Raw genomic sequence first — 24,510 nt, 5'->3', positions numbered from 1 at the left:
AATATCTTGTTTTTGATTTCCACAAATCATTGTTTATTTTTCCTTTCTTACTTTTTAAACAAACACAGTTTTTGTATTTCTACATCAGTTTTACACACATGGGTCAAAAATGACCCATATGTATTCACAATGGAATTTGATTAAGAACCTTTGATATTTGTACATTTTTGCAATTAGGAACATATTTACTGCGGACAACTATTCACCTGCCACACATTTCACAACTCAATTTTTTTTTTTTTTTTTACCTCAGAAAATATTTGATATATTGTGAAAGATAACTGGACATAATATTTGAATGTTAGGCTATGGTTACCTTGACTTTGAAATCCATTACTAGTGAGAAAGAGAAACATGTCCAATAATATTAGCTAGCTTGCTGTTGACATATTCTATTCTAGCTAGCTAACGTTAACTAGGTCAACAAAATAAAAGTTGAAATAGAATGTTATTATATACAAGTATATATATATATATATATATATATATATATATATATATATATATATATATATATATATATATATATATTTATACTTGATCAACTGTTTGATGTGCATTTGAAAATATTCTTGTGCTTTTGATTTTCTTTATCCAGAGTGTTAGTATGGCCAGTCCCAGTCATTCTAGATTAACGGCTGAAATGGTTGTAGAGATGGTGCATGAAGAACAGGATGAGGAAGATGAGGAGACAATTCATAGTCCTGATTCAGAGTCTTTAATATCTGATGCTGAATTACCTAGACTATGTGCCACAGGGTCAATCTGGAGTTGTGGGTGTAAATCCAGCTCTCCTAGATGAAGACTCCTTTGATGACATCAAAGACTTGTCTGATGAGTCCTCTGAAGAGGAAACTCAGACCCAGTCCAATAGATTGAGTAAAAAGGGGTCTTACTGGAACGAGCATCCCCCCACTCAGGGCAGAACAAGAAGCCACAACATCCTGAGGAGATGCCCAGGACCTGCACCTGGTTCAACATGTCATGAAGCCATCCAAATTGAGGGAGGAGCATAGCTCAGAATTTGGATTCAGTGTGCCGAAGAAGGGAAAGGCTGTTGTCCTCCTGAGCACCATGCATGATGACAAAGCAGTGGATGACAACAGTGCTAAGAAGAAACCAGAAGTAATCCAGTAATTTTACAAAACCAAAGGAGGAGTGGACACAATGGATCAGATGGTTCGCACCTACTCATGTAAGCGGAGAACACGGAGGTGGCCCATGGTGCTATGGCACAATGTGCTGGATGTTGCCACCCTCAATGCCTACACCAACTTCATGCACAACACCCTGATTACCTGGGTGGTGTGACCAATGCACGACGGCTATTCATCCAGGAGCTGGGCAAAGTGCTTGTCATGCCACATATGAAGAGGTGCTTGGAGGGTGCGCCCCACCTTCAAAACCATATCACAGAGGCAATGGGAAGATGTGGGATTAAAAAACAAAATGCAGCCACCACCCAGCCACAGTAGGACATCAGACAGGAGGGCCAATCGAAGAGGAAGAGGTGCAAGATCTGCCCAGCTGCCAAAGACAGAAAAGTCAGCAGCTGGTGTTCCCAGTGCACCAGGCCTGTGTGCAAGGAGCACAAACATGTAGTTGTCATTTGTGAGGCATGTAAGCACTGAGATGGCAATTTGAGATGGCGCTGTATACGTGTGATTTTATTTTGTCAGGTTTATTTTCTTTTATTCAGTCACATTCACCACAATTCACTACAGTTGCACTACAGATACACTACAGTTCAATTTCAGTGTTATTGGTTATCAGTGATATGTGGATGTTATGTGTGACAAAGTGGCAAATAAACATATTTCAAGTGTTAAATGTGTTGGTCTAAATAACTGCTAAAATGATTGTTTTAACAAAATGTTGTCTTTATTCTTTTGTTTTATCATGCTTGCATAGATGGGTAATTTTTGACCCATGTGTGTAAACTTGATGTAGTAACACAAAACCTAGGAAAAAATAAAATAATGATTTGTGGTCATCGAAAACAAGATATTTTGAATATTCATGGATTATGGAATTCATAGATCATGGAATATTAAATGCTGAAATAAATTGATATCAAAAGATAAAACAAAAAAATGCCCAGTCATGCATGAAATAACATAGGAAATTAATATGGGTCATTTTAGACCCATGTTGTGCATTAGAAGGGGTTTGCATAGCTTGTGTATCAAAGGGTTAAAAATTTAGATTTTGAAGCCAGGGCTTCAAAATGAAAGAATAATATAATAGAATTCAAGATTTTATGCTTTAATGCCACTGGGATCAAATATTGCAGTTTTAATGGGTTTCAATGGGGACATTTTTGTCCTGAAGGTCCTGAGTGTAACTATTTTGTGTACACGGTGTATTATAGATGTATTATAGGAACTGAGGTTGAAATATCAAAATTCCACCAAAAATACACACCTTTGGCAAAATGCATGCCGTTGGCATTAACACAGCAAAAATTATCTAAAAAACTAAAATGAAAAAGACAAAAATGTCCCAAAGGTCGCACAAGGGTTAAATCAGTGTTTCATATAAGTTTTAGTGTAATTAACTTGACAATCATTTATCCATATGATTTAATTATGATGGATCGATTGGGTCTTTATATCAATGAAGCATAACTATTATATTGTAAGTCAGACATTTATTTATTTTATCCCCTTTTCTCCCAATTTGTAATGTCCAATTCCCACTACTTAGTAGTTCCTCGTGGTGGCGTGGTTACTCACCTCAATCCGGGTGGCGGAGGACAAGTCTCAGTTGCCTCCGCTTCTGAGACCATCAATCTGCATCTTATCACATGGCTCATTATACTCACAGCATGTGGAGACTCATGCTACTCTCGGCGGTCCACGCACAACTTACCACATGCACCACTGAGAGCAAGAACCACTAATTGCGACCACGATGAAGTTACCCCATTTGACTCTACCATCCCTAGCAACCGGGCCAATTTGGTTGCTTAGGAGACCTGGCTGGAGTCACTCAGCACACCCTGGATTCGAACTCGTGACTCCAGGGGTGGTAGTCAGTGTCATTCACAAATTTTAAAATATACAACTTGTGATTTTGAATAATGTATTATTTTATGTTGAAATTAACATAAACCAAGATTAATACATGCTGTAAAATAATTGTTTATTGTTAGATCATGTTAAATAATGTTGTTGATTAATGTTAACTAATTGAACCTTATTGTCATGTGTTACAAATGCTTCAGAGTTGAAACTCCCTCTTGAGCACATTCATCAACAGAGAGAGGGAGTGGTTTGGAGTTTGGAGGGAAGAGCAGTGATTGGTTGGAATGTTTTCAGTCTCTAGCCAATAGGCGTCTGACAGACTCTTATAAATACTGTAAACGGGAACATGAAGACACATTATTTCTCTCTGTAACAATACAGTTTGAACTACATATTGAAAATGAGCGGCAGAGGTAAAACCGGTGGTAAAGCTCGTGCAAAGGCTAAAACTCGTTCATCCAGGGCAGGACTGCAGTTCCCCGTCGGTCGTGTACACAGACTGCTCCGCAAAGGAAACTACGCAGAGCGCGTTGGTGCCGGTGCTCCTGTTTATCTGGCCGCTGTGCTCGAGTATCTCACCGCTGAAATCCTGGAGTTGGCCGGAAACGCCGCTCGGGACAACAAGAAGACTCGTATCATTCCCCGTCACCTGCAGCTGGCAGTGCGGAACGATGAAGAGTTGAACAAACTCTTGGGTGGAGTGACCATCGCTCAGGGTGGTGTGCTGCCCAACATCCAGGCTGTGCTGCTGCCCAAGAAGACCGAGAAACCCGCCAAGAAATAAACGGACTAAAGTCTGATTCACTGAAACACAAAGGCTCTTTTAAGAGCCACACACTTCAACTGCAAGAGAGTGATGATATTTTACATAAATATAGTAGTGTAGATTAAAAATGAGCTTCGTAACGCTACACAAAGAAGCCTTTCATTTGAACATTGGGGGGAAACAAATAAAACACAGTATCAACTTCAGAATACAGATGACATGAATGAATATCTAGATACGGAGTGATACAAATTCAAATCTTTATTACAGACACCGGGCCCAATTAAAAAGACAATAAAAAAAAGTTCTTGTTGCACTTTAATCTGTTTTGAGTACTATTCTGATGCTAGTGGAACTTTGTAATATGGCACTTTTTCGTACCACTGTTTTTCTCTTTTGTAAATCGCTTTGGATAAAAGCGTCTGCCAAATGAGTAAATGTAAAATGAGCAGCATACATTTAAATTAAAATATATAATTCATACAGATCAGTATAATAATGAATACAATTATATATGTGCACACAGAATATCTTTATTTAATCTCAGTTTATTTAACACGCAACATACAGTATAATCTAAAATACAGATGAGATGAACTGAACTAAAGATCTTGAGCGGGAAACTGTCGCCGCTTGTTTGAAAACACGAGCCGCACAGTCATTGGTCAACTGTCACACGTAGACGTCACTATCAGCCAATCACAAGCCTCTGAACCCTCCCCCCACTGAACTCATGGTCACACAAGGCTTTAAAGAGCAGCAGCAGCAGCAGCAGCAGCAGCAGAACATTCAGTTACATTTTCTGTGAAGAACGGAGAAGAAACGTTGAAGTCATGGCAAGAACTAAACAGACCGCTCGTAAATCCACCGGTGGAAAAGCCCCGAGGAAGCAGCTCGCTACTAAAGCCGCCCGTAAGAGCGCTCCAGCCACCGGTGGAGTCAAGAAGCCTCATCGTTACAGGCCCGGTACCGTGGCTCTGAGAGAGATCCGCCGTTATCAGAAGTCCACTGAGCTGCTGATTCGCAAACTGCCTTTCCAGCGTCTGGTGAGAGAAATCGCTCAGGATTTCAAGACGGATCTGCGCTTCCAGAGTTCCGCTGTCATGGCCCTGCAGGAGTCCAGCGAGGCTTATTTGGTCGGTCTGTTTGAGGACACCAACTTGTGTGCCATCCACGCCAAGAGGGTCACCATCATGCCCAAAGACATTCAGCTGGCCCGCCGGATTCGAGGAGAACGCGCTTAAATCCACAGTGACGTCATCCACATCAACCCCAAAGGCTCTTTTAAGAGCCACTTCAATCACACTGAACGAGATCATTTCCTGTTTTTATTATTAATGGTTTATAAAGAGACATTAATTTTTTTTTTTTTTTTTTTTTTTTAGGGCTATTCGATTCCAGATATTTGGGACTCGACTCCATTTCCGGAGTTGCTAGTTTTTCTTTTCTCTATTTATAGTAGCATAAGTGACATTTACTATTAATAGCTCCATTCTAAAATTAAATCAATTTGAGGGAAGTATAAATAGATGCGGCTGTATTTCAAAGAAATACTGCAAATCTTAAAAGCACCATTTAACCTACATTGCAGTTTTCTGTTTCCACTCATGAGTTCATGTTTATTAAGAGGTTTATATTAGAATGTACAGTAACTGTCCACTACCGTTTGTACACTGAATAAAATGTCCAAACAATACACTTCACTTTTATTCAAAAATCCAGGTTGTTGTACTGGTTTATTTCAAACAATTTAAAAATATATATTTTATAACATGTATTTAAAATTTTGTTTTTGAATTTGATTTTGTAATATTATTTTCATGTTAAATTGTGTAAAATGTTAATAAAAAAAAAAAAATGTGTGTAAATGTTTTAAAACCGTAAAAATGTCCAGAACGAGCAGAGAAGCGTTACATTCTCATTTTAACATACAGATTTATTGATGTGAACCAGGAAGCTAACTCAACCCTGCCATCTCCTTGTTGCAGGGAAGTTGTTACTGTTTGCCAGTCTAATGTCACATATTTGGCATGTTACTTGATTTTAATATAAAGTAAAAATTCCGGCAAACAATACAGGTCTGAAAAGCAGATATGTTGAAGGACTTGTGTGATTGCGAATACAGATGAACAAACAAAGCGGATTTACAGATACTGTAAAGAGTCAGGTTGATGATCGTTATGCAGCCATTTTATAATTCTTTTGTAAACACTATTTGTGCTTTTAGGTTTCAGAAATGTGTAGTAGTTCAGTGGTTGAGGAAATAAACACCGGTTTCCAAAGATTCCATTCTCGATTCACAACGCCTCAGAATCGAGGAATCGATTGTTTTTGGAATTGATTCCCAGCCCTAATACAGCATTGGCTGGATTATGATTGGATGAGATGCATAAACTGAATAAATGACAATACTGATTATGAGTCTTCCTGATAGAACTATAGCTTAAGCTTCCATTTCTGAGGTGAAATGTCCACTGTGTGGCTCTGAAAGCAAGTTAAATGTTTTCCCAAACAGGTGAGGATACTTTAAACTTAAACCTAACCGATAGTGTCATAAAAAGAAAATGTGAGATGAAAAACAATTTCTTAAGCCATTTTTCTTGTGATTAGTGAATACAAGTCATTGTTTTAGCAGGAAACTTCCGTGATATAGTACATACAAAATGCCACATAATTATTTAGCAAAAATTTAGGTATAGTAATGTAAATTTCAAAAATACATTTCTTTCTTTTTTTTCAGTATTAATCATCCACATGTTGTCATACACACAAAATATGGGGTATCTGTTGAATATATACATATACAGTATATACAGAGGTGGGGAGAGTAGCCAAAACATACAGGTGCATCTCAATAAATTAGAATGTCGTGGAAAAGTTAATTTCATTAATTCAACTCAAATTGTGAAACTTGTGTATTAAATAAATTCAATGCACACAGACTGAAGTAGTTTAAGTCTTTGGTTCTTTTAATTGTGATGATTTTGGCTCACATTTAACAAAAACCCACCAATTCACTATCTCAAAAAATTAGAATACATCATAAGACCAATAAAACAACATTTTTAGTGAATTGTTGGCCTTCTGGAAAGTATGTTCATTTACTGTATATGTACTCAATACTTGGTAGGGGCTCCTTTTGCTTTAATTACTGCCTCAATTCAGCGTGGCATGGAGGTGATCAATCTCAAAAAATTAGAATATGGTGACATGCCAATCAGCTAATCAACTCAAAACACCTGCAAAGGTTTCCTGAGCCTTCAAAATGGTCTCTCAGTTTGGTTCACTAGGCTACACAATCATGGGGAAGACTGCTGATCTGACAGTTGTCCAGAAGACAATCATTGACACCCTTCACAAGGAGGGTAGGCCACAAACATTCATTGCCAAAGAAGCTGGCTGTTCACAGAGTGCTGTATCCAAGCATGTTAACAGAAAGTTGAGTGGAAGGAAAAAGTGTGGAAGAAAAAGATGCACAACCAACCGAGAGAACCGCAGCCTTATGAGGATTGTCAAGCAAAATCGATTCAAGAATTTGGGTGAACTTCACAAGGAATGGACTGAGGCTGGGGTCAAGGCATCAAGAGCCACCACACACAGACATGTCAAGGAATTTGGCTACAGTTGTCGTATTCCTCTTGTTAAGCCACTCCTGAACCACAGACAACGTCAGAGGCGTCTTACCTGGGCTAAGGAGAAGAAGAACTGGACTGTTGCCCAGTGGTCCAAAGTCCTCTTTTCAGATTAGAGCAAGTTTTGTATTTCATTTGGAAACCAAGGTCCTAGAGTCTGGAGGAAGGGTGGAGAAGCTCATAGCCCAAGTTGCTTGAAGTCCAGTGTTAAGTTTCCACAGTCTGTGATGATTTGGGGTGCAATGTCATCTGCTGGTGTTGGTCCATTGTGTTTTTTGAAAACCAAAGTCACTGCACCCGTTTACCAAGAAATTTTGGAGCACTTCATGCTTCCTTCTGCTGACCAGCTTTTTAAAGATGCTGATTTCATTTTCCAGCAGGATTTGGCACCTGCCCACACTGCCAAAAGCACCAAAAGTTGGTTAAATGACCATGGTGTTGGTGTGCTTGACTGGCCAGCAAACTCACCAGACCTGAACCCCAGAGAGAATCTATGGGGTATTGTCAAAAGGAAAATGAGAAACAAGAGACCAAAAAATGCAGATGAGCTGAAGGCCACTGTCAAAGAAACCTGGGCTTCCATACCACCTCAGCAGTGCCACAAACTGATCACCTCCATGCCACGCCGAATTGAGGCAGTAATTAAAGCAAAAGGAGCCCCTACCAAGTGTTGAGTACATATACAGTAAATGAACATACTTTCCAGAAGGCCAACAATTCACTAAAAATTTTGTTTTATTGGTCTTATGATGTATTCTAATTTTTTGAGATAGTGAATTGGTGGGTTTTTGTTAAATGTGAGCCAAAATCATCACAATTAAAAGAACCAAAGACTTAAACTACTTCAGTCTGTGTGCACTGAATTTATTTAATACACGAGTTTCACAATTTGAGTTGAATTACTGAAATAAATGAACTTTTCCACGACATTCTAATTTATTGAGAAGCACCTATATACATTTATGCATTTGGCAGAAGCTTTTATCCAAAGCGACTTACAGTGCCCTTATTACAGGGACAATCCCCCTGGAGCAACCTGGAGTTAAGTGTCTTGCTCAAGGACACAATGGTGGTGGCTGTGGGGATTGAAACAGCAACCTTCTGATTACCAATTATGTGCTGTAGTCCACTACACCACCACTACTCCTACTCAGAATACATAAAGCTTCACGGGGTTGGAAGAACATGAGGGCAGGGAAATGATGATATAATATTAATCAAAGGCTGAAATATCACTTTAAGGACACTTTTAAGATTTGGACAAATCTGTCAATTAGAAGAGAAGTTTGGAAACGTTTTTTCTAGTAATTAATACGGTGAAGAATGAGAACCTCACACAGTCCCAAGTTATAATGTTAAATTATACACTGAAGCAAGATCATGCTTTATTCATGCCTTCTGTTGTTCTTTCACAGCTTTTTACATCCTGCGTGAATTTAGTTCAGTGACGGTCCAACATGGTCAGTGATGAAAGAATATAGATAATTAGTTATTTACACTAAGGGTAAATTGCACCTTATATCTGTGTCCATTTACTGTTTCTATCAGGTTCTGTTAGACAGCTATAAAATATAATGATTTCTACAATAAAATACAACAATGAAACTAAGAGGTAATTTTTCGAAATATCAAACCATTGTCTTCTTTTTTTTTTATCAGCAGAGAATGTGGTTAATAAATTGAGTGACTGGTGGTTTTTAAGCTGACCACACAATCAACACTCCCATGAAGTCCAATCACAAAATATTTAGTTGTTTACATGTCCCTTTTCAGTGTCCATTAGTGTGTTTGTTTTATAACACATTTATAATGAGTATTCTTCCTCATTTTACAAATATTTATTTGGACATTGACCTGAAACAAAAAAATAAAAAATGAAATCTAATATATTTGAGTGAATCTTTGATCTTTGTTACGTCAGCGCTGTGAACTGTGAGAAGGAAAAATACGTGACGTGCTTTAGGCTCCTCCTTCAGTGCTGTGTTTCTATTAGGTCCTGTAAGCATCTTTAAATATCCTCTTCAGCAGCTCCATTCATTACGTTTAGCTGATAGTTGAGCTCTCATCATGTCTGGAAGAGGTAAAGGCGGTAAAGGACTCGGAAAAGGAGGCGCCAAGCGTCACCGCAAAGTGTTGCGTGATAACATCCAGGGAATCACCAAACCCGCAATCCGTCGTCTCGCTCGCCGTGGCGGTGTCAAGCGAATCTCCGGTCTGATCTACGAGGAGACTCGCGGTGTGTTGAAGGTGTTTCTGGAGAACGTTATCCGTGATGCCGTCACCTACACTGAACACGCCAAGAGAAAGACCGTCACTGCCATGGACGTTGTGTACGCGCTGAAACGACAGGGACGAACTCTGTACGGATTCGGAGGATAAACGACTTTATTCAGGAGAAACCCGACAAACCCAACGGCTCTTTTAAGAGCCACACACAATCTCACATAAAGAGAGTTAAAGCGATAGAAGTTGTTTCATTAGATTAATTGTTACATATTGTATTATATCATGAAGTTGTTCTTTGGAGATCTGTACGAACTAACTGTAGCTGTATATCAACTGTATTATCAGGGACACACTTCATTACAAACAATATAATTATGTGTTTAAAATAATGTGAAACCACGTTTGTGTCCAACAGCAAAATAATATATGATCTAATGGAACAAATTAAGGATAGTTCATGTTTGTTCAAGGAAAAGAGGCATTTATATTTTTCTAAAAACTCAAGAACTTACAATGAAAAGTACAATTACACATCAGTAAACTACAATAATTAGTTTATAACTAAATGTCACTACAGCAAAAACATGAACTCTTTATGTGAGATTGTGTGTGGCTCTTAAAAGAGCCGTTGGGTTTGTCGGGTTTCTCCTGAATAAAGTCGTTTATCCTCCGAATCCGTACAGAGTTCGTCCCTGTCGTTTCAGCGCGTACACAACGTCCATGGCAGTGACGGTCTTTCTCTTGGCGTGTTCAGTGTAGGTGACGGCATCACGGATAACGTTCTCCAGAAACACCTTCAACACACCGCGAGTCTCCTCGTAGATCAGACCGGAGATACGCTTGACACCGCCACGGCGAGCGAGACGACGGATTGCGGGTTTGGTGATTCCCTGGATGTTATCACGCAACACTTTGCGGTGACGCTTGGCGCCTCCTTTTCCGAGTCCTTTACCGCCTTTACCTCTTCCAGACATGATGAGAGCTCAACTATCAGCTAAATGTGATGAAATGGAGCTGCTGGAGAGGATATTTAAAGATGCCTACAGGACCTAATAGAAACACAGCACTGAAGGAGGAGCCTAAAGCACGTCACGTATTTTTCCTTCTCACAGTTCACAGCGCTGACGTAACAAAGATCACAGATTCACTCAAATATATTAGATTTCATTTTTTAATTTTTTTGTTTCAGGTCAATGTCCAAATAAATATTTGTAAAATGAGGAAGAATACTCATTATAAATGTGTTATAAAACAAACACACTAATGGACACTGAAAAGGGACATGTAAACAACTAAATATTTTGTGACTGGACTTCATGGGAGTGTTGATTGTGTGGTCAGCTTAAAAACCACCAGTCACTCAATTTATTAACCACATTCTCTGCTGATAAAAAAAAAGAAGACAATGGTTTGATATTTCGAAAAATTACCTCTTAGTTTCATTGTTGTATTTTATTGTAGAAATCATTATATTTTATAGCTGTCTAACAGAACCTGATAGAAACAGTAAATGGACACAGATATAAGGTGCAATTTACCCTTAGTGTAAATAACTAATTATCTATATTCTTTCATCACTGACCATGTTGGACCGTCACTGAACTAAATTCACGCAGGATGTAAAAAGCTGTGAAAGAACAACAGAAGGCATGAATAAAGCATGATCTTGCTTCAGTGTATAATTTAACATTATATATAACTTGGGACTGTGTGAGGTTCTCATTCTTCACCGTATTAATTACTAGAAAAAACGTTTCCAAACTTCTCTTCTAATTGACAGATTTGTCCAAATCTTAAAAGTGTCCTTAAAGTGATATTTCAGCCTTTGATTAATATTATAACATCATTTCCCTGCCCTCATGTTCTTCCAACCCCGTGAAGCTTTATGTATTCTGAGTAGGAGTAGTGGTGGTGTAGTGGACTACAGCACATAATTGGTAATCAGAAGGTTGCTGTTTCAATCCCCACAGCCACCACCATTGTGTCCTTGAGCAAGATACTTAACTCCAGGTTGCTCCAGGGGGATTGTCCCTGTAATAAGGGCACTGTAAGTCGCTTTGGATAAAAGCTTCTGCCAAATGCATAAATGTATATAGGTGCTTCTCAATAAATTAGAATGTCGTGGAAAAGTTCATTTATTTCAGTAATTCAACTCAAATTGTGAAACTCGTGTATTAAATAAATTCAGTGCACACAGACTGAAGTAGTTTAAGTCTTTGGTTCTTTTAATTGTGATGATTTTGGCTCACATTTAACAAAAACCCACCAATTCACTATCTCAAAAAATTAGAATACATCATAAGACCAATAAAACAAACATTTTTAGTGAATTGTTGGCCTTCTGGAAAGTATGTTCATTTACTGTATATGTACTCAACACTTGGTAGGGGCTCCTTTTGCTTTAATTACTGCCTCAATTCGGCGTGGCATGGAGGTGATCAGTTTGTGGCACTGCTGAGGTGGTATGGAAGCCCAGGTTTCTTTGACAGTGGCCTTCAGCTCATCTGCATTTTTTGGTCTCTTGTTTCTCATTTTCCTTTTGACAATACCCCATAGATTCTCTCTGGGGTTCAGGTCTGGTGAGTTTGCTGGCCAGTCAAGCACACCAACACCATGGTCATTTAACCAACTTTTGGTGCTTTTGGCAGTGTGGGCAGGTGCCAAATCCTGCTGGAAAATGAAATCAGCATCTTTAAAAAGCTGGTCAGCAGAAGGAAGCATGAAGTGCTCCAAAATTTCTTGGTAAACGGGTGCAGTGACTTTGGTTTTCAAAAAACACAATGGACCAACACCAGCAGATGACATTGCACCCCAAATCATCACAGACTGTGGAAACTTAACACTGGACTTCAAGCAACTTGGGCTATGAGCTTCTCCACCCTTCCTCCAGACTCTAGGACCTTGGTTTCCAAATGAAATACAAAACTTGCTCTCATCTGAAAAGAGGACTTTGGACCACTGGGCAACAGTCCAGTTCTTCTTCTCCTTAGCCCAGGTAAGACGCCTCTGACGTTGTCTGTGGTTCAGGAGTGGCTTAACAAGAGGAATACGACAACTGTAGCCAAATTCCTTGACATGTCTGTGTGTGGTGGCTCTTGATGCCTTGACCCCAGCCTCAGTCCATTCCTTGTGAAGTTCACCCAAATTCTTGAATCGATTTTGCTTGACAATCCTCATAAGGCTGCGGTTCTCTTGGCTGGTTGTGCATCTTTTTCTTCCACACTTTTTCCTTCCACTCAACTTTCTGTTAACATGCTTGGATACAGCACTCTGTGAACAGCCAGCTTCTTTGGCAATGAATGTTTGTGGCCTACCCTCCTTGTGAAGGGTGTCAATGATTGTCTTCTGGACAACTGTCAGATTAGCAGTCTTCCCCATGATTGTGTAGCCTAGTGAACCAAACTGAGAGACCATTTTGAAGGCTCAGGAAACCTTTGCAGGTGTTTTGAGTTGATTAGCTGATTGGCATGTCACCATATTCTAATTTTTGAGATTGATCACCTCCATGCCACGCTGAATTGAGGCAGTAATTAAAGCAAAAGGAGCCCCTACCAAGTATTGAGTACATATACAGTAAATGAACATACTTTCCAGAAGGCCAACAATTCACTAAAAATGTTGTTTTATTGGTCTTATGATGTATTCTAATTTTTGAGATAGTGAATTGGTGGGTTTTTGTTAAATGTGAGCCAAAATCATCACAATTAAAAGAACCAAAGACTTAAACTACTTCAGTCTGTGTGCATTGAATTTATTTAATACACAAGTTTCACAATTTGAGTTGAATTAATGAAATTAACTTTTCCACGACATTCTAATTTATTGAGATGCACCTGTATGTTTTGGCTACTCTCCCCACCTCTGTATATACTGTATATGTATATATTCAACAGATACCCCATATTTTGTGTGTATGACAACATGTGGATGATTAATACTGAAAAAAAAGAAAGAAATGTATTTTTGAAATTTACATTACTATACCTAAATTTTTGCTAAATAATTATGTGGCGTTTTGTATGTACTATATCACGGAAGTTTCCTGCTAAAACAATGACTTGTATTCACTAATCACAAGAAAAATGGCTTAAGAAATTGTTTTTCATCTCACATTTTCTTTTTATGACACTATCGGTTAGGTTTAAGTTTAAAGTATCCTCACCTGTTTGGGAAAACATTTAACTTGCTTTCAGAGCCACACAGTGGACATTTCACCTCAGAAATGGAAGCTTAAGCTATAGTTCTATCAGGAAGACTCATAATCAGTATTGTCATTTATTCAGTTTATGCATCTCATCCAATCATAATCCAGCCAATGCTGTATTAGGGCTGGGAATCAATTCCAAAAACAATCGATTCCTCGATTCTGAGGCGTTGTGAATCGAGAATGGAATCTTTGGAAACCGGTGTTTATTTCCTCAACCACTGAACTACTACACATTTCTGAAACCTAAAAGCACAAATAGTGTTTACAAAAGAATTATAAAATGGCTGCATAACGATCATCAACCTGACTCTTTACAGTATCTGTAAATCCGCTTTGTTTGTTCATCTGTATTCGCAATCACACAAGTCCTTCAACATATCTGCTTTTCAGACCTGTATTGTTTGCCGGAATTTTTACTTTATATTAAAATCAAGTAACATGCCAAATATGTGACATTAGACTGGCAAACAGTAACAACTTCCCTGCAACAAGGAGATGGCAGGGTTGAGTTAGCTTCCTGGTTCACATCAATAAATCTGTATGTTAAAATGAGAATGTAACGCTTCTCTGCTCGTTCTGGACATTTTTACGGTTTTAAAACATTTACACACATTTTTTTTTTTTTTATTAACATTTTACACAATTTAACATGAAAATAATATTACAAAATCAAATTCAAAAACAAAATTTTAAATACATGTTATAAAATATATATTTTTAAATTGTTTGAAATAAACCAGTACAACAACCTGGATTTTTGAATAAAACTGAAGTGTATTGTTTGGACATTTTATTCAGTGTACAAACGGTAGTGGACAGTTACTGTACATTCTAATATAAACCTCTTAATAAACATGAACTCATGAGTGGAAACAGAAAACTGCAATGTAGGTTAAATGGTGCTTTTAAGATTTGCAGTATTTCTTTGAAATACAGCCGCATCTATTTATACTTCCCTCAAATTGATTTAATTTTAGAATGGAGCCATTAATAGTAAATGTCATTTATGCTACTATAAATAGAGAAGAGAAAAACTAGCGACTCCGGAAATGGAGTCGAGTCCCAAATATCTGGAATCGAACAGCCCTAAAAAACAAAAAAAAAATTTTTTTTTTTTTAATTTTTTTTTTTAAAAACCACTAATAAAAACAGGAAATGATCTCGTTCAGTGTGATTGAAGTGGCTCTTAAAAGAGCCTTTGGGGTTGATGTGGATGACGTCACTGTGGATTTAAGCGCGTTCTCCCCGAATCCGGCGGGCCAGCTGAATGTCTTTGGGCATGATGGTGACCCTCTTGGCGTGGATGGCACACAAGTTGGTGTCCTCAAACAGACCGACCAAATAAGCCTCGCTGGACTCCTGCAGGGCCATGACAGCGGAACTCTGGAAGCGCAGATCCGTCTTGAAATCCTGAGCGATTTCTCTCACCAGACGCTGGAAAGGCAGTTTGCGAATCAGCAGCTCAGTGGACTTCTGATAACGGCGGATCTCTCTCAGAGCCACGGTACCGGGCCTGTAACGATGAGGCTTCTTGACTCCACCGGTGGCTGGAGCGCTCTTACGGGCGGCTTTAGTAGCGAGCTGCTTCCTCGGGGCTTTTCCACCGGTGGATTTACGAGCGGTCTGTTTAGTTCTTGCCATGACTTCAACGTTTCTTCTCCGTTCTTCACAGAAAATGTAACTGAATGTTCTGCTGCTGCTGCTGCTGCTGCTGCTGCTCTTAAAGCCTTGTGTGACCATGAGTTCAGTGGGGGGAGGGTTCAGAGGCTTGTGATTGGCTGATAGTGACGTCTACGTGTGACAGTTGACCAATGACTGTGCGGCTCGTGTTTTCAAACAAGCGGCGACAGTTTCCCGCTCAAGATCTTTAGTTCAGTTCATCTCATCTGTATTTTAGATTATACTGTATGTTGCGTGTTAAATAAACTGAGATTAAATAAAGATATTCTGTGTGCACATATATAATTGTATTCATTATTATACTGATCTGTATGAATTATATATTTTAATTTAAATGTATGCTGCTCATTTTACATTTACTCATTTGGCAGACGCTTTTATCCAAAGCGATTTACAAAAGAGAAAACAGTGGTACGAAAAAGTGCCATATTACAAAGTTCCACTAGCATCAGAATAGTACTCAAAACAGATTAAAGTGCAACAAGAACTTTTTTATTGTCTTTTAATTGGGCCCCATGTCTGTAATAAAGATTTGAATTTGTATCACTCCGTATCTAGATATTCATTCATGTCATCTGTATTCTGAAGTTGATACTGTGTTTTATGTGTTTCCCCCAGTGTTCAAATGAAAGGCTGATTTGTATAGCGTTATGAAGCTCGTTTTTAATCTACACTACTATATTTATGTAAAATATCATCACTCTCTTATAGTTGAAGTGTGTGGCTCTTAAAAGAGCCTTTGTGTTTCAGTGAATCAGACTTTAGTCCGTTTATTTCTTGGCGGGTTTCTCGGTCTTCTTGGGCAGCAGCACAGCCTGGATGTTGGGCAGCACACCACCCTGAGCGATGGTCACTCCACCCAAGAGTTTGTTCAACTCTTCATCGTTCCGCACTGCCAGCTGCAGGTGACGGGGAATGATACGAGTCTTCTTGTTGTCCCGAGCGGCGTTTCCGGCCAACTCCAGGATTTCAGCGGTGAGATACTCGAGCACAGCGGCCAGATAAACAGGAGCACCGGCACCAACGCGCTCTGCGTAGTTTCCTTTGCGGAGCAGTCTGTGTACACGACCGACGGGGAACTGCAGTCCTGCCCTGGATGAACGAGTTTTAGCCTTTGCACGAGCTTTACCGCCGGTTTTACCTCTGCCGCTCATTTTCAATATGTAGTTCAACCTGCAATTGTACAGAGAGAAATAATGTGTCGTCATGTTCCCGTTTACAGTATTTATAAGAGTCTGTCAGACGCCTATTGGCTAGAGACTGAAAACATTCTAACCAATCACTGCTCTTCCCTCCAAACTCCAAACCACTCCCTCTCTCTCTGTTGATGAATGTGCTCAAGAGTGAGTTTAGTTCAGTTAGTTAACATTAATTAACAACATTAGTTAACATGAACTAACAATGAACAATTATTTTACAGCATGTATTAATCTTAGTTAATGTTAATTTCAACATATAGTATATATATATATATATATATATATTTAAATCAAGTTGTATGTTCACATTAAACAACTGTGTATTGACATTTGAACAATTGTATTTTTATCAAATAGCATTAACAAAGAACATTTTTTTTTTGTTTTTTTTTCTTTCAAAAATGTAAAAATATACAGTTTGCCAAAAGATGTCTAACAATGAACAATACACTGGTGGCCAAAAGTTTGGAATAATGTAGAGATTTTGCTCTTATGGAAACAATTTGGTACTTTTTTTCACCAAAGTGGCATTCAACTGATCACAATGTATAGTCAGGACATTAATAACGTGAATAATTATTATTACAATTTGAAAAAACAAAACAAACAAATAAAAACAAAAACATTTTCAGAACTTCTTAAACTACTTCAAAGAGTTCTCATCAAAAAATCCTCCTTGTTATTCTAGCTGTCAGTTTGTTCAGATACTCAGGTGACATTTCACCCCACGCTTCCTGTAGCACTTGCCATAGATGTGGCTGTCTTGTCGGGCACTTCTCACGCACCTTACAGTCTAGCTGATCCCACAAAAGCTCAATGGGGTTAAGATCCATAACACTCTTTTCCAATTATCTGTTGTCCAATGTCTGTGTTTCTTTGCCCACTCGAACCTTTTCTTTTTGTTTTTCTGTTTCAAAAGTGGCTTTTTCTTTGCAATTCTTCCCATAAGGCCTGCACCCCTGAGTCTTCTCTTTACTGTTGTACATGAAACTGGTGTTGAGCGGGTAGAATTCAATGAAGCTGTCAGCTGAGGACATGTGAGATGTCTATTTCTCAAACTAGAGACTCTGATGTAATTATCCTCTTGTTTAGTTGTACATCTGGTCTTCCACATCTCTTTCTGTCCTTGTTAGAGCCAGTTGTCCTTTGTCTTTGAAGACTGTAGTGTACACCTTTGAATGAAATCTTCATTATTTTTTTTTTTGGCAATTTCAAGCATTGTATAGCCTTCATTCCTCAAAACAATGATTGACTGACGAGTTTCTAGAGAAAGCTGTTTCTTTTTTGCCATTTTTGACCTAATATTTACTCCATAATTAGTAAATATTCACTCCTTGACCATGATTACTCAAGGATAAGGTGTTGGAGTGATGGCTGCTGGAAATGGTGCCTGTCTAGATTTGATCAAAAATGACTTTTTTTTTTTTTTCAAATAGTAAGGTCATATACATATATATATATATATATATATATATATATATATATATATATATATATATATATATATATTCCATGATAGAAGGAAAACCAAATCTGCCCTATTAAAGCTGCACAATGAGCTAGTAGCTAACAGCTAGCGGTCATGTTATTGTTTATGGCCATTAATGTTTGTGTCATGTTTAAGATGATGTCACGGCAGTAGAGGCGGCGCAACTATGACAATCAGCCTAAAATCCCACCCATGCTGACACGGCACTAAACTGCAGTGGAAAAGCAAGCTCAGAAAAGTAAAGTGAGCGGAGTTGAGTCGAGTCGAGTCGAACTGTAATGTGCAGTGGAAAAGTGCCAATAGATGCATTGTCCTTAGTTAGTTGGCTGATGAATGGTTTTGTTGGAAATTAATTGATAGTTTATGTATTCCATTATAAGAGTGTAGTCCATCATTAAACCAAGTAGATGCAGGCAGAGATCAATGAGGTGCATTGCAGTTCAACCGGCCGGTACTTTTCAGTGAAGTCTATACTAAGTTTAGACAGTGGCATATGATGTATCCCATGTCTTATGGTTGGAGTTGGCATCAGTTCGTCCTCTGGAGTCCATCGTAATAGACTGAAGTGATGATTGGCTGGCACCAGCTGCATTTAGTCATCATCACTCAGAGACACGTAGCAGTGGAGTCCAATACAAAGCAGGAATGGAGCTGGTGACCTCAGGATAGGAGTCCCGAAGTTGAGACAGGGAGACAAATATAACAATATTAGCATAGATGCCATTCAATTATTGCAGAGTCATAGATCATGATCAATGTTTCTGGTTCTGACAGACCTAACTAAAGCAGCCTAATTGTGAGTTGAAGGATAAATTAGGTGAATGTTATAAAAATAAGAAGAATCCTTCCTTCCATGACTTAAAAAATGACCACCCTACCTTTCAAATAACAGTTAGGGTCTATATTAAGCACACAACACTGACACCTGTTCAGAACTTTATATGAGCAAACGTCAATAAATTGATCAAACACGTTTTATATATAAATTGCAGATCAAAGCAAAAATTATAACTTGTCGGCTCATTTGTTCATTGTGCAGAAACTAACCCTAACAATAAAATCAAATTGATTTAACAATTTAAATTTGCAGTTGCCATTTATAGTAATATTTTGTGAAAAAAAAGTAAAAAATATGAGAATAAAGTCACAGCATTATGAGATTAAAGTCATAATATTTTGAGAATAAAACGAAAGGAAAGAATCATTAAAGTAATGTGATGGACAACAGCGAAGTGGAGCGTCTTGGTTTTACATACAACTCCACTAACCAGGCAGATAACTTGGCTATGCAACCAAACTGAATTTGTGGGAAGTTTTTGGGAGCTCTATGTTCATGAATGAGGTGTGCATTAGTACAGGAGTTTTCAACATGTGGGTGTCTGTCAAGGGAGGCACAAGGTATAGGCTCACACTCAAGTGAAGCTAAAAATAATTGGAACTGCTGTGAATTATATAGGCCCGTTTCAAGACATTGTACATGGTAACATCCCCTCATTTGCAGTATTGTTTAGAGAGGAAAACCCAACAACAATGCAGAGCAGGACTGCTCGAATCTGTCTGGTTCTTTCTCCTGAATAAATTAAATTTCCTTCATAACCGCTGCAGAGTCTGGATACTAATACCTCTGTGCTGATGAGCCAAAAGACCAATGATTTCATTATTGCTAAATCCCCCAAAAAGTAGGCCTATGATTTAACTACATCCTCCACATCCATCTCTTGGATTAATGGAGCTGCTTGCTTCTGTTCTATCAATGAGATAAAGACACTATGTTTAGCATAAAATGTATATATTTTTTTTCCTCTGATATATACTGCTTTATTCTCACAATGAAACAACTTTATTCTATTACTTTTTACTTTATTCTCAAAATATTATGACTATAATTTCAAAATGTTACGACTTTATTCTAATAATTGTGACTTTACTCGCATGCGAAATTTAATATCATAATGATAATTTTTTTTCTCACACTATTAATTCACTTATTCTATTACTTTAACAATTAATTCATTTATTCTTCAACTTAATTCACATTATTTGTACATTATTCACAAAATAAAACACCATTGTGGGATCACAGAGTAAAGTTAAGAATAGCTTTTTATTTATTTATTTATTTTTATTCATCTCAAAACATTTGCATTGGGTTTCATTATTCCAGGTTGTTTTTAACAAAGCAAAGTTTCAGTGCTTGATAAATGGTAAGACTGTTTTTATTTATTTATTTATTTTTTCCATTTCCATTTCTATTTATTCATTTGGCAGACGCATTTATCCAAAGCGACTTAAAAAAGATGAATACATTATAAGTGAATCATCTGAAGGAGACAGTGGTACAAAGTTTCACCAGCATCAGAATAGTAGTATTCAAAACAGATTAAAGTGTAACAAGATTATTTATTTATTTATTTATTTATTTATTGTTTTAATGACTGGTTAAGTGCACATGGAAAAGATGTGTTTTTAGCTGTTTTTTGAAGACAGAAAGTGAGTCAGCTTAATGGATGGAAAATAGCAGAACAGTGAGCTATAAGCTCTGGTGTGCAGACTTAAGTACAATAAATAGTCAAATTCAATGTCATTTGATTTTAAACGTTTAAAAATCAAGGCACCACTAAGAGGGTCTTTAAACGCAGCAGTGTAACTCCACGCACATGACATGGAAATGTGAACCAGCCCGAGCAGAGCGCATATACAGGCAGTGACAGTTTGATCTTTTTTTTTTTACTTTAATGTGAGATTTATCATTTTAGAACCATTGTATTGTGCTATTTAGGCTTATAGCTCACTGTTCTGCTATTTTGAGTTGCGTCTGAGGACATTTCAATTACATAATTTCAATCATTTCTAATTAAATAATCGCGTTGCACTTGTACAATGACAATAAAGAGATTGAATGAATGAAATTCCATTGCAATAAACATTCTTTATTCCCGCACACCGAATAAACCCAAACAACCAAACAAGCTGACTTGTGGAATCATTAAAATCTACTTGGTGTGTGGATTGTTAAACCAAATGAAGATTGAAAATTAGGCTTTTTGATTATATATTTTGAAATAAGGTTTGTGTAATAAAACCTCAGTGCCTCTGATACAGAAAAGCTGCACCGCCGTTTGAGAAAATAGAAAGCTCCCAGACACTCGAGGCATTCGTAACAATTCATCTGATAAACTTGATCACAAACAGCAGGAAAAGTGTGAAGTGTCAATTAATTAAAGTTGGGCTCACTGATCGGAGTCAGAATTGTTATGAACCCCGATGAAATGAACATTAAGCCTTACTTTTTTTTTTTCATCACAAAAAAACATTCGAGGCTATTAACAAAAGATCGTATGGGGCTTCTGACCCATCAGCCAGGGTCCAGCTATGCCGCTGGGTTCAGGGAAAACCCAACATGACATATAATGTGGTTTGTGGGTTAAATTCTATATTAACTCTTCAAATCTCAATGTATATATATATAAAATCACAAATGAGCTGCTTGGGTGTACACGTCTTTTTAAAGACGTCGCACATCCAGTTGCCAGACGGTCATGAGAGCTGTGTTCATTGCTTGGGCTGCGGCCACTCCAAAGCAGCTCTTATGGAGACAGATTGCCCTCACTGTGAGAGCATGAGTCTCAAGACGCTTCGCTTTCAGATCGACCTCGTTTTGAGGGACAATTCCACCTCACACTTACCCCTTCTGTAGGAATCTCACGAGGGGGCTCGGCGGGGCAGAGAGGCTGAGCTAGATGAATCAGAGGTGGATCTCATGCTGGCACAAGCCCTGCGAGCCCCTCGCTCTTCTCTTGAAGCGGCTTTGCCTATATATTATATGTGTGACAAACTCCGTTCCTCTGTAGTTCTAATGATGAAGATGATGCCATGTCCCTCGCAGCATCAGAGACTGTAAATGGTCCAATGTTGTCAAGTGGTTTCTTCCTAAAATAATGAGTACTGTGCACAGCCACTTTCTGGTGGCAAGTGGCACTCAGTCTCATCTAGCGAGTGAGCCAATGCGGCAGTTATCTTGCTCTGAGGATGCGTGGTGGGTCCACATGGCTACACAATTAAGTTCGTACATCGGCCACCTCGCTCTCAGTTTGAAATTAATCTATCTTGAAACGGTTTGAAATTAAATAATCTTGAAACAGTCCCATTATAAATGGGGTGTGATGGTGCGGTGGGCAGAAAATTCACAACCTCCCCACAGAAAATGGGAAAGAGATTGTTTAGAACTGTAACACCCCATGGTCTGTCCCTAGCTCCTCGCATGTTCACAAAGTGCATCAGTGCGGCACTCGCCCTTCTGAAACTGAGCAGCGTGCACATTTTGAACTACCGCAACGGTTGGCTATTACTTGCCCAAATAAAGGCTCATTGCTTAGGCCGCAGCCACTCCAAAGCAGCTCTTATGGAGACAGATTGCCCTCACTGTGAGAGCATGAGTCAGTTCAAGGACTTATTGCTCCAACATCTGAACAGCCTTGGCCTCAATGTCAACTGGGCGAAGAGCACGCTCTCCCCCAGCCAACAAAACTCCTTTTTGGGAGTCTGTCATGGCTCCAAGCGAACGTGTGCATCTCATAAATGAGCATGTTCAGGCCATTCTCCAGTGTCTGTCTCAGTTCAAGCGGGGGAGAACATTTCCACTGAAGCTGTTTCAAAAGGCATTGGGACTTATGGCGGTCACATCCGCCATTATTCTTTTAGGTCTTTTACACATGAGACCTCTTCAGTGCTGGCTCAAGCACTATGTGCAATGGCATGCCTGGCGCCAAGGATGCATGCACATTGCTATATCTCGCTGAGGTCAGCTGCTATAGTACCTTGAACTGTTCTTGTTTTCTACTAGCAAGGTGTTATGTTGGGCCAGATTTCTGGCAGAAATTTGTGACTACGGATATTTCCATCACAAGTTGGGGTGCGCTGTGTGATGAACGCAGGTGCGAGGAGGGCGTGGCACATCAACCGCCTGGAGCTGTTGGCTGTTTTCCTAGCCTTGAAGGCTTTTCAGTCTGAAACAGCGAATTATCATGTTCTGATTTGCTCAGACAAAACAACAATTGTGGCATATATAAACCGCCAAGGCGGAATTCGTTCCCTGCCAATAATGAGATTGACGTGTCGCCTCCTCCTGTGGAACAAGCTCCATCTCCTATCCCTGCGGGCGACATATGTCCCAGGCCATCTGAATTATGGTGCGGACCTGTTGTCATGCCAAGGAGCAATGCCAAGCGAATGAAGACTTCATCCTCAGGCTGTCCTGATGATTTGGCTGGTACTCTAAGTCCCAAGCTCCGCTAGGAGTAGATGCAATGGCCCACAAATGGCCTGTGAAACAAAAATACGCATCTCCCCTGATGTGCCGCCTTCACTCTGTCATATACAAAGTCCAAAAGGACAAGGAAACGATTATAATTGGTTGCACAGAAGTGGCCCAATCATTACTGGTTTCCAGAAATTATAGAGATTCTAGACGGCTCTCCATGGGAAATACCGCTGAGGAGGGATCTCCTCTCTCAAGTGCAGGGCACAATCTGGCATCCCCACCAAATCTGTAGAACTTGCATGTATGGCCCCTGGACGGAGCATGCTACACGTCTCGGAACTGACCCAGTTGGTTATGAACAACATTCTACAGGCTAGATCGCTGTCTACATGGATGAACAGTGTGGCCTTAAAAGACATATGTTTTGCAACAGGTTGATCTTCTAAAAATACATTCACAAGGTTTTACAACCTAGACATAACATCTCTCTCTTCACAAGTCCACTCTGTCTAGAGTGCTTGTTATTTCATTGGTCAAACATTACTTCTGCCCTTTTTAAGTACGGCCTCCACCATCAATTTACACAACCATCTGCATTCAGAAAGTTGTAATTTTCCATAAAATCCCGAGCACTTTCATTATTAATAAAACTTCCTTCCCGACTGGGTTCGTGAAGGACTCCACCGACTCTAGAAGCATGCGGCAGGGAATTAATATCATCACGGACTTTAAAGGGAATAAAAACTCCGCTGTGAACACTGCTGCCTCTCTCCCGGATGAGCTTAATACTTTTTATGCTTGTTTTGAGGGAAACAACACCACCCTGGCAGAGAGAGCTCCCACGGCCGAAGCTACAGAGGTTAGTTCACTCTCCATCACTGTAGCAGATGTAACCCGATCCTTCCGATGGGTGAATATCCATAAAGCCACGGGTCCAGATGGCATTCCAGGCTGCGTCATCAAAGCATGCGCGAACCAGCTGGCTGGTGTTTTTAAAGACATTTTCAACCTTTCCCTCTCCTTGT

General features: G+C 39.0%; 4 protein-coding genes across 4 annotated transcripts; 1 reads left to right on the top strand and 3 right to left on the bottom strand.

The window, feature by feature from the left end:
• Nucleotides 1-3,414: 3,414 nt before the first annotated feature.
• LOC127411000 (histone H2A-like) lies at nucleotides 3,415-3,864 on the top strand. The gene has a single exon (XM_051646313.1). The coding sequence runs from the start codon at nucleotides 3,427-3,429 to the stop codon at nucleotides 3,808-3,810; it is 384 nt and encodes a 127-aa protein (XP_051502273.1). The 5' UTR covers nucleotides 3,415-3,426; the 3' UTR covers nucleotides 3,811-3,864.
• A 6,359-nt stretch (nucleotides 3,865-10,223) lies between these two features.
• Nucleotides 10,224-10,633, bottom strand: LOC127411237 (histone H4). Its single transcript, XM_051646655.1, has one exon. It carries the CDS (start codon nucleotides 10,622-10,624, stop codon nucleotides 10,313-10,315), a length of 312 nt encoding a protein of 103 aa, XP_051502615.1. The 5' UTR covers nucleotides 10,625-10,633; the 3' UTR covers nucleotides 10,224-10,312.
• A 4,360-nt stretch (nucleotides 10,634-14,993) lies between these two features.
• On the bottom strand, nucleotides 14,994-15,516 carry LOC127410934 (histone H3-like). The gene has a single exon (XM_051646206.1). The coding sequence runs from the start codon at nucleotides 15,496-15,498 to the stop codon at nucleotides 15,088-15,090; it is 411 nt and encodes a 136-aa protein (XP_051502166.1). The 5' UTR covers nucleotides 15,499-15,516; the 3' UTR covers nucleotides 14,994-15,087.
• A 729-nt stretch (nucleotides 15,517-16,245) lies between these two features.
• LOC127410979 (histone H2A-like) lies at nucleotides 16,246-16,698 on the bottom strand. Its single transcript, XM_051646285.1, has one exon. It carries the CDS (start codon nucleotides 16,689-16,691, stop codon nucleotides 16,308-16,310), a length of 384 nt encoding a protein of 127 aa, XP_051502245.1. The 5' UTR covers nucleotides 16,692-16,698; the 3' UTR covers nucleotides 16,246-16,307.
• Nucleotides 16,699-24,510: the final 7,812 nt, after the last annotated feature.

The sequence above is a fragment of the Myxocyprinus asiaticus genome, chromosome 2 (genome assembly GCF_019703515.2).
Source record: "Myxocyprinus asiaticus isolate MX2 ecotype Aquarium Trade chromosome 2, UBuf_Myxa_2, whole genome shotgun sequence".
Classification (NCBI taxonomy): domain Eukaryota; kingdom Metazoa; phylum Chordata; class Actinopteri; order Cypriniformes; family Catostomidae; genus Myxocyprinus; species Myxocyprinus asiaticus.
This window is presented reverse-complemented; position numbering and strand designations above follow the sequence as displayed.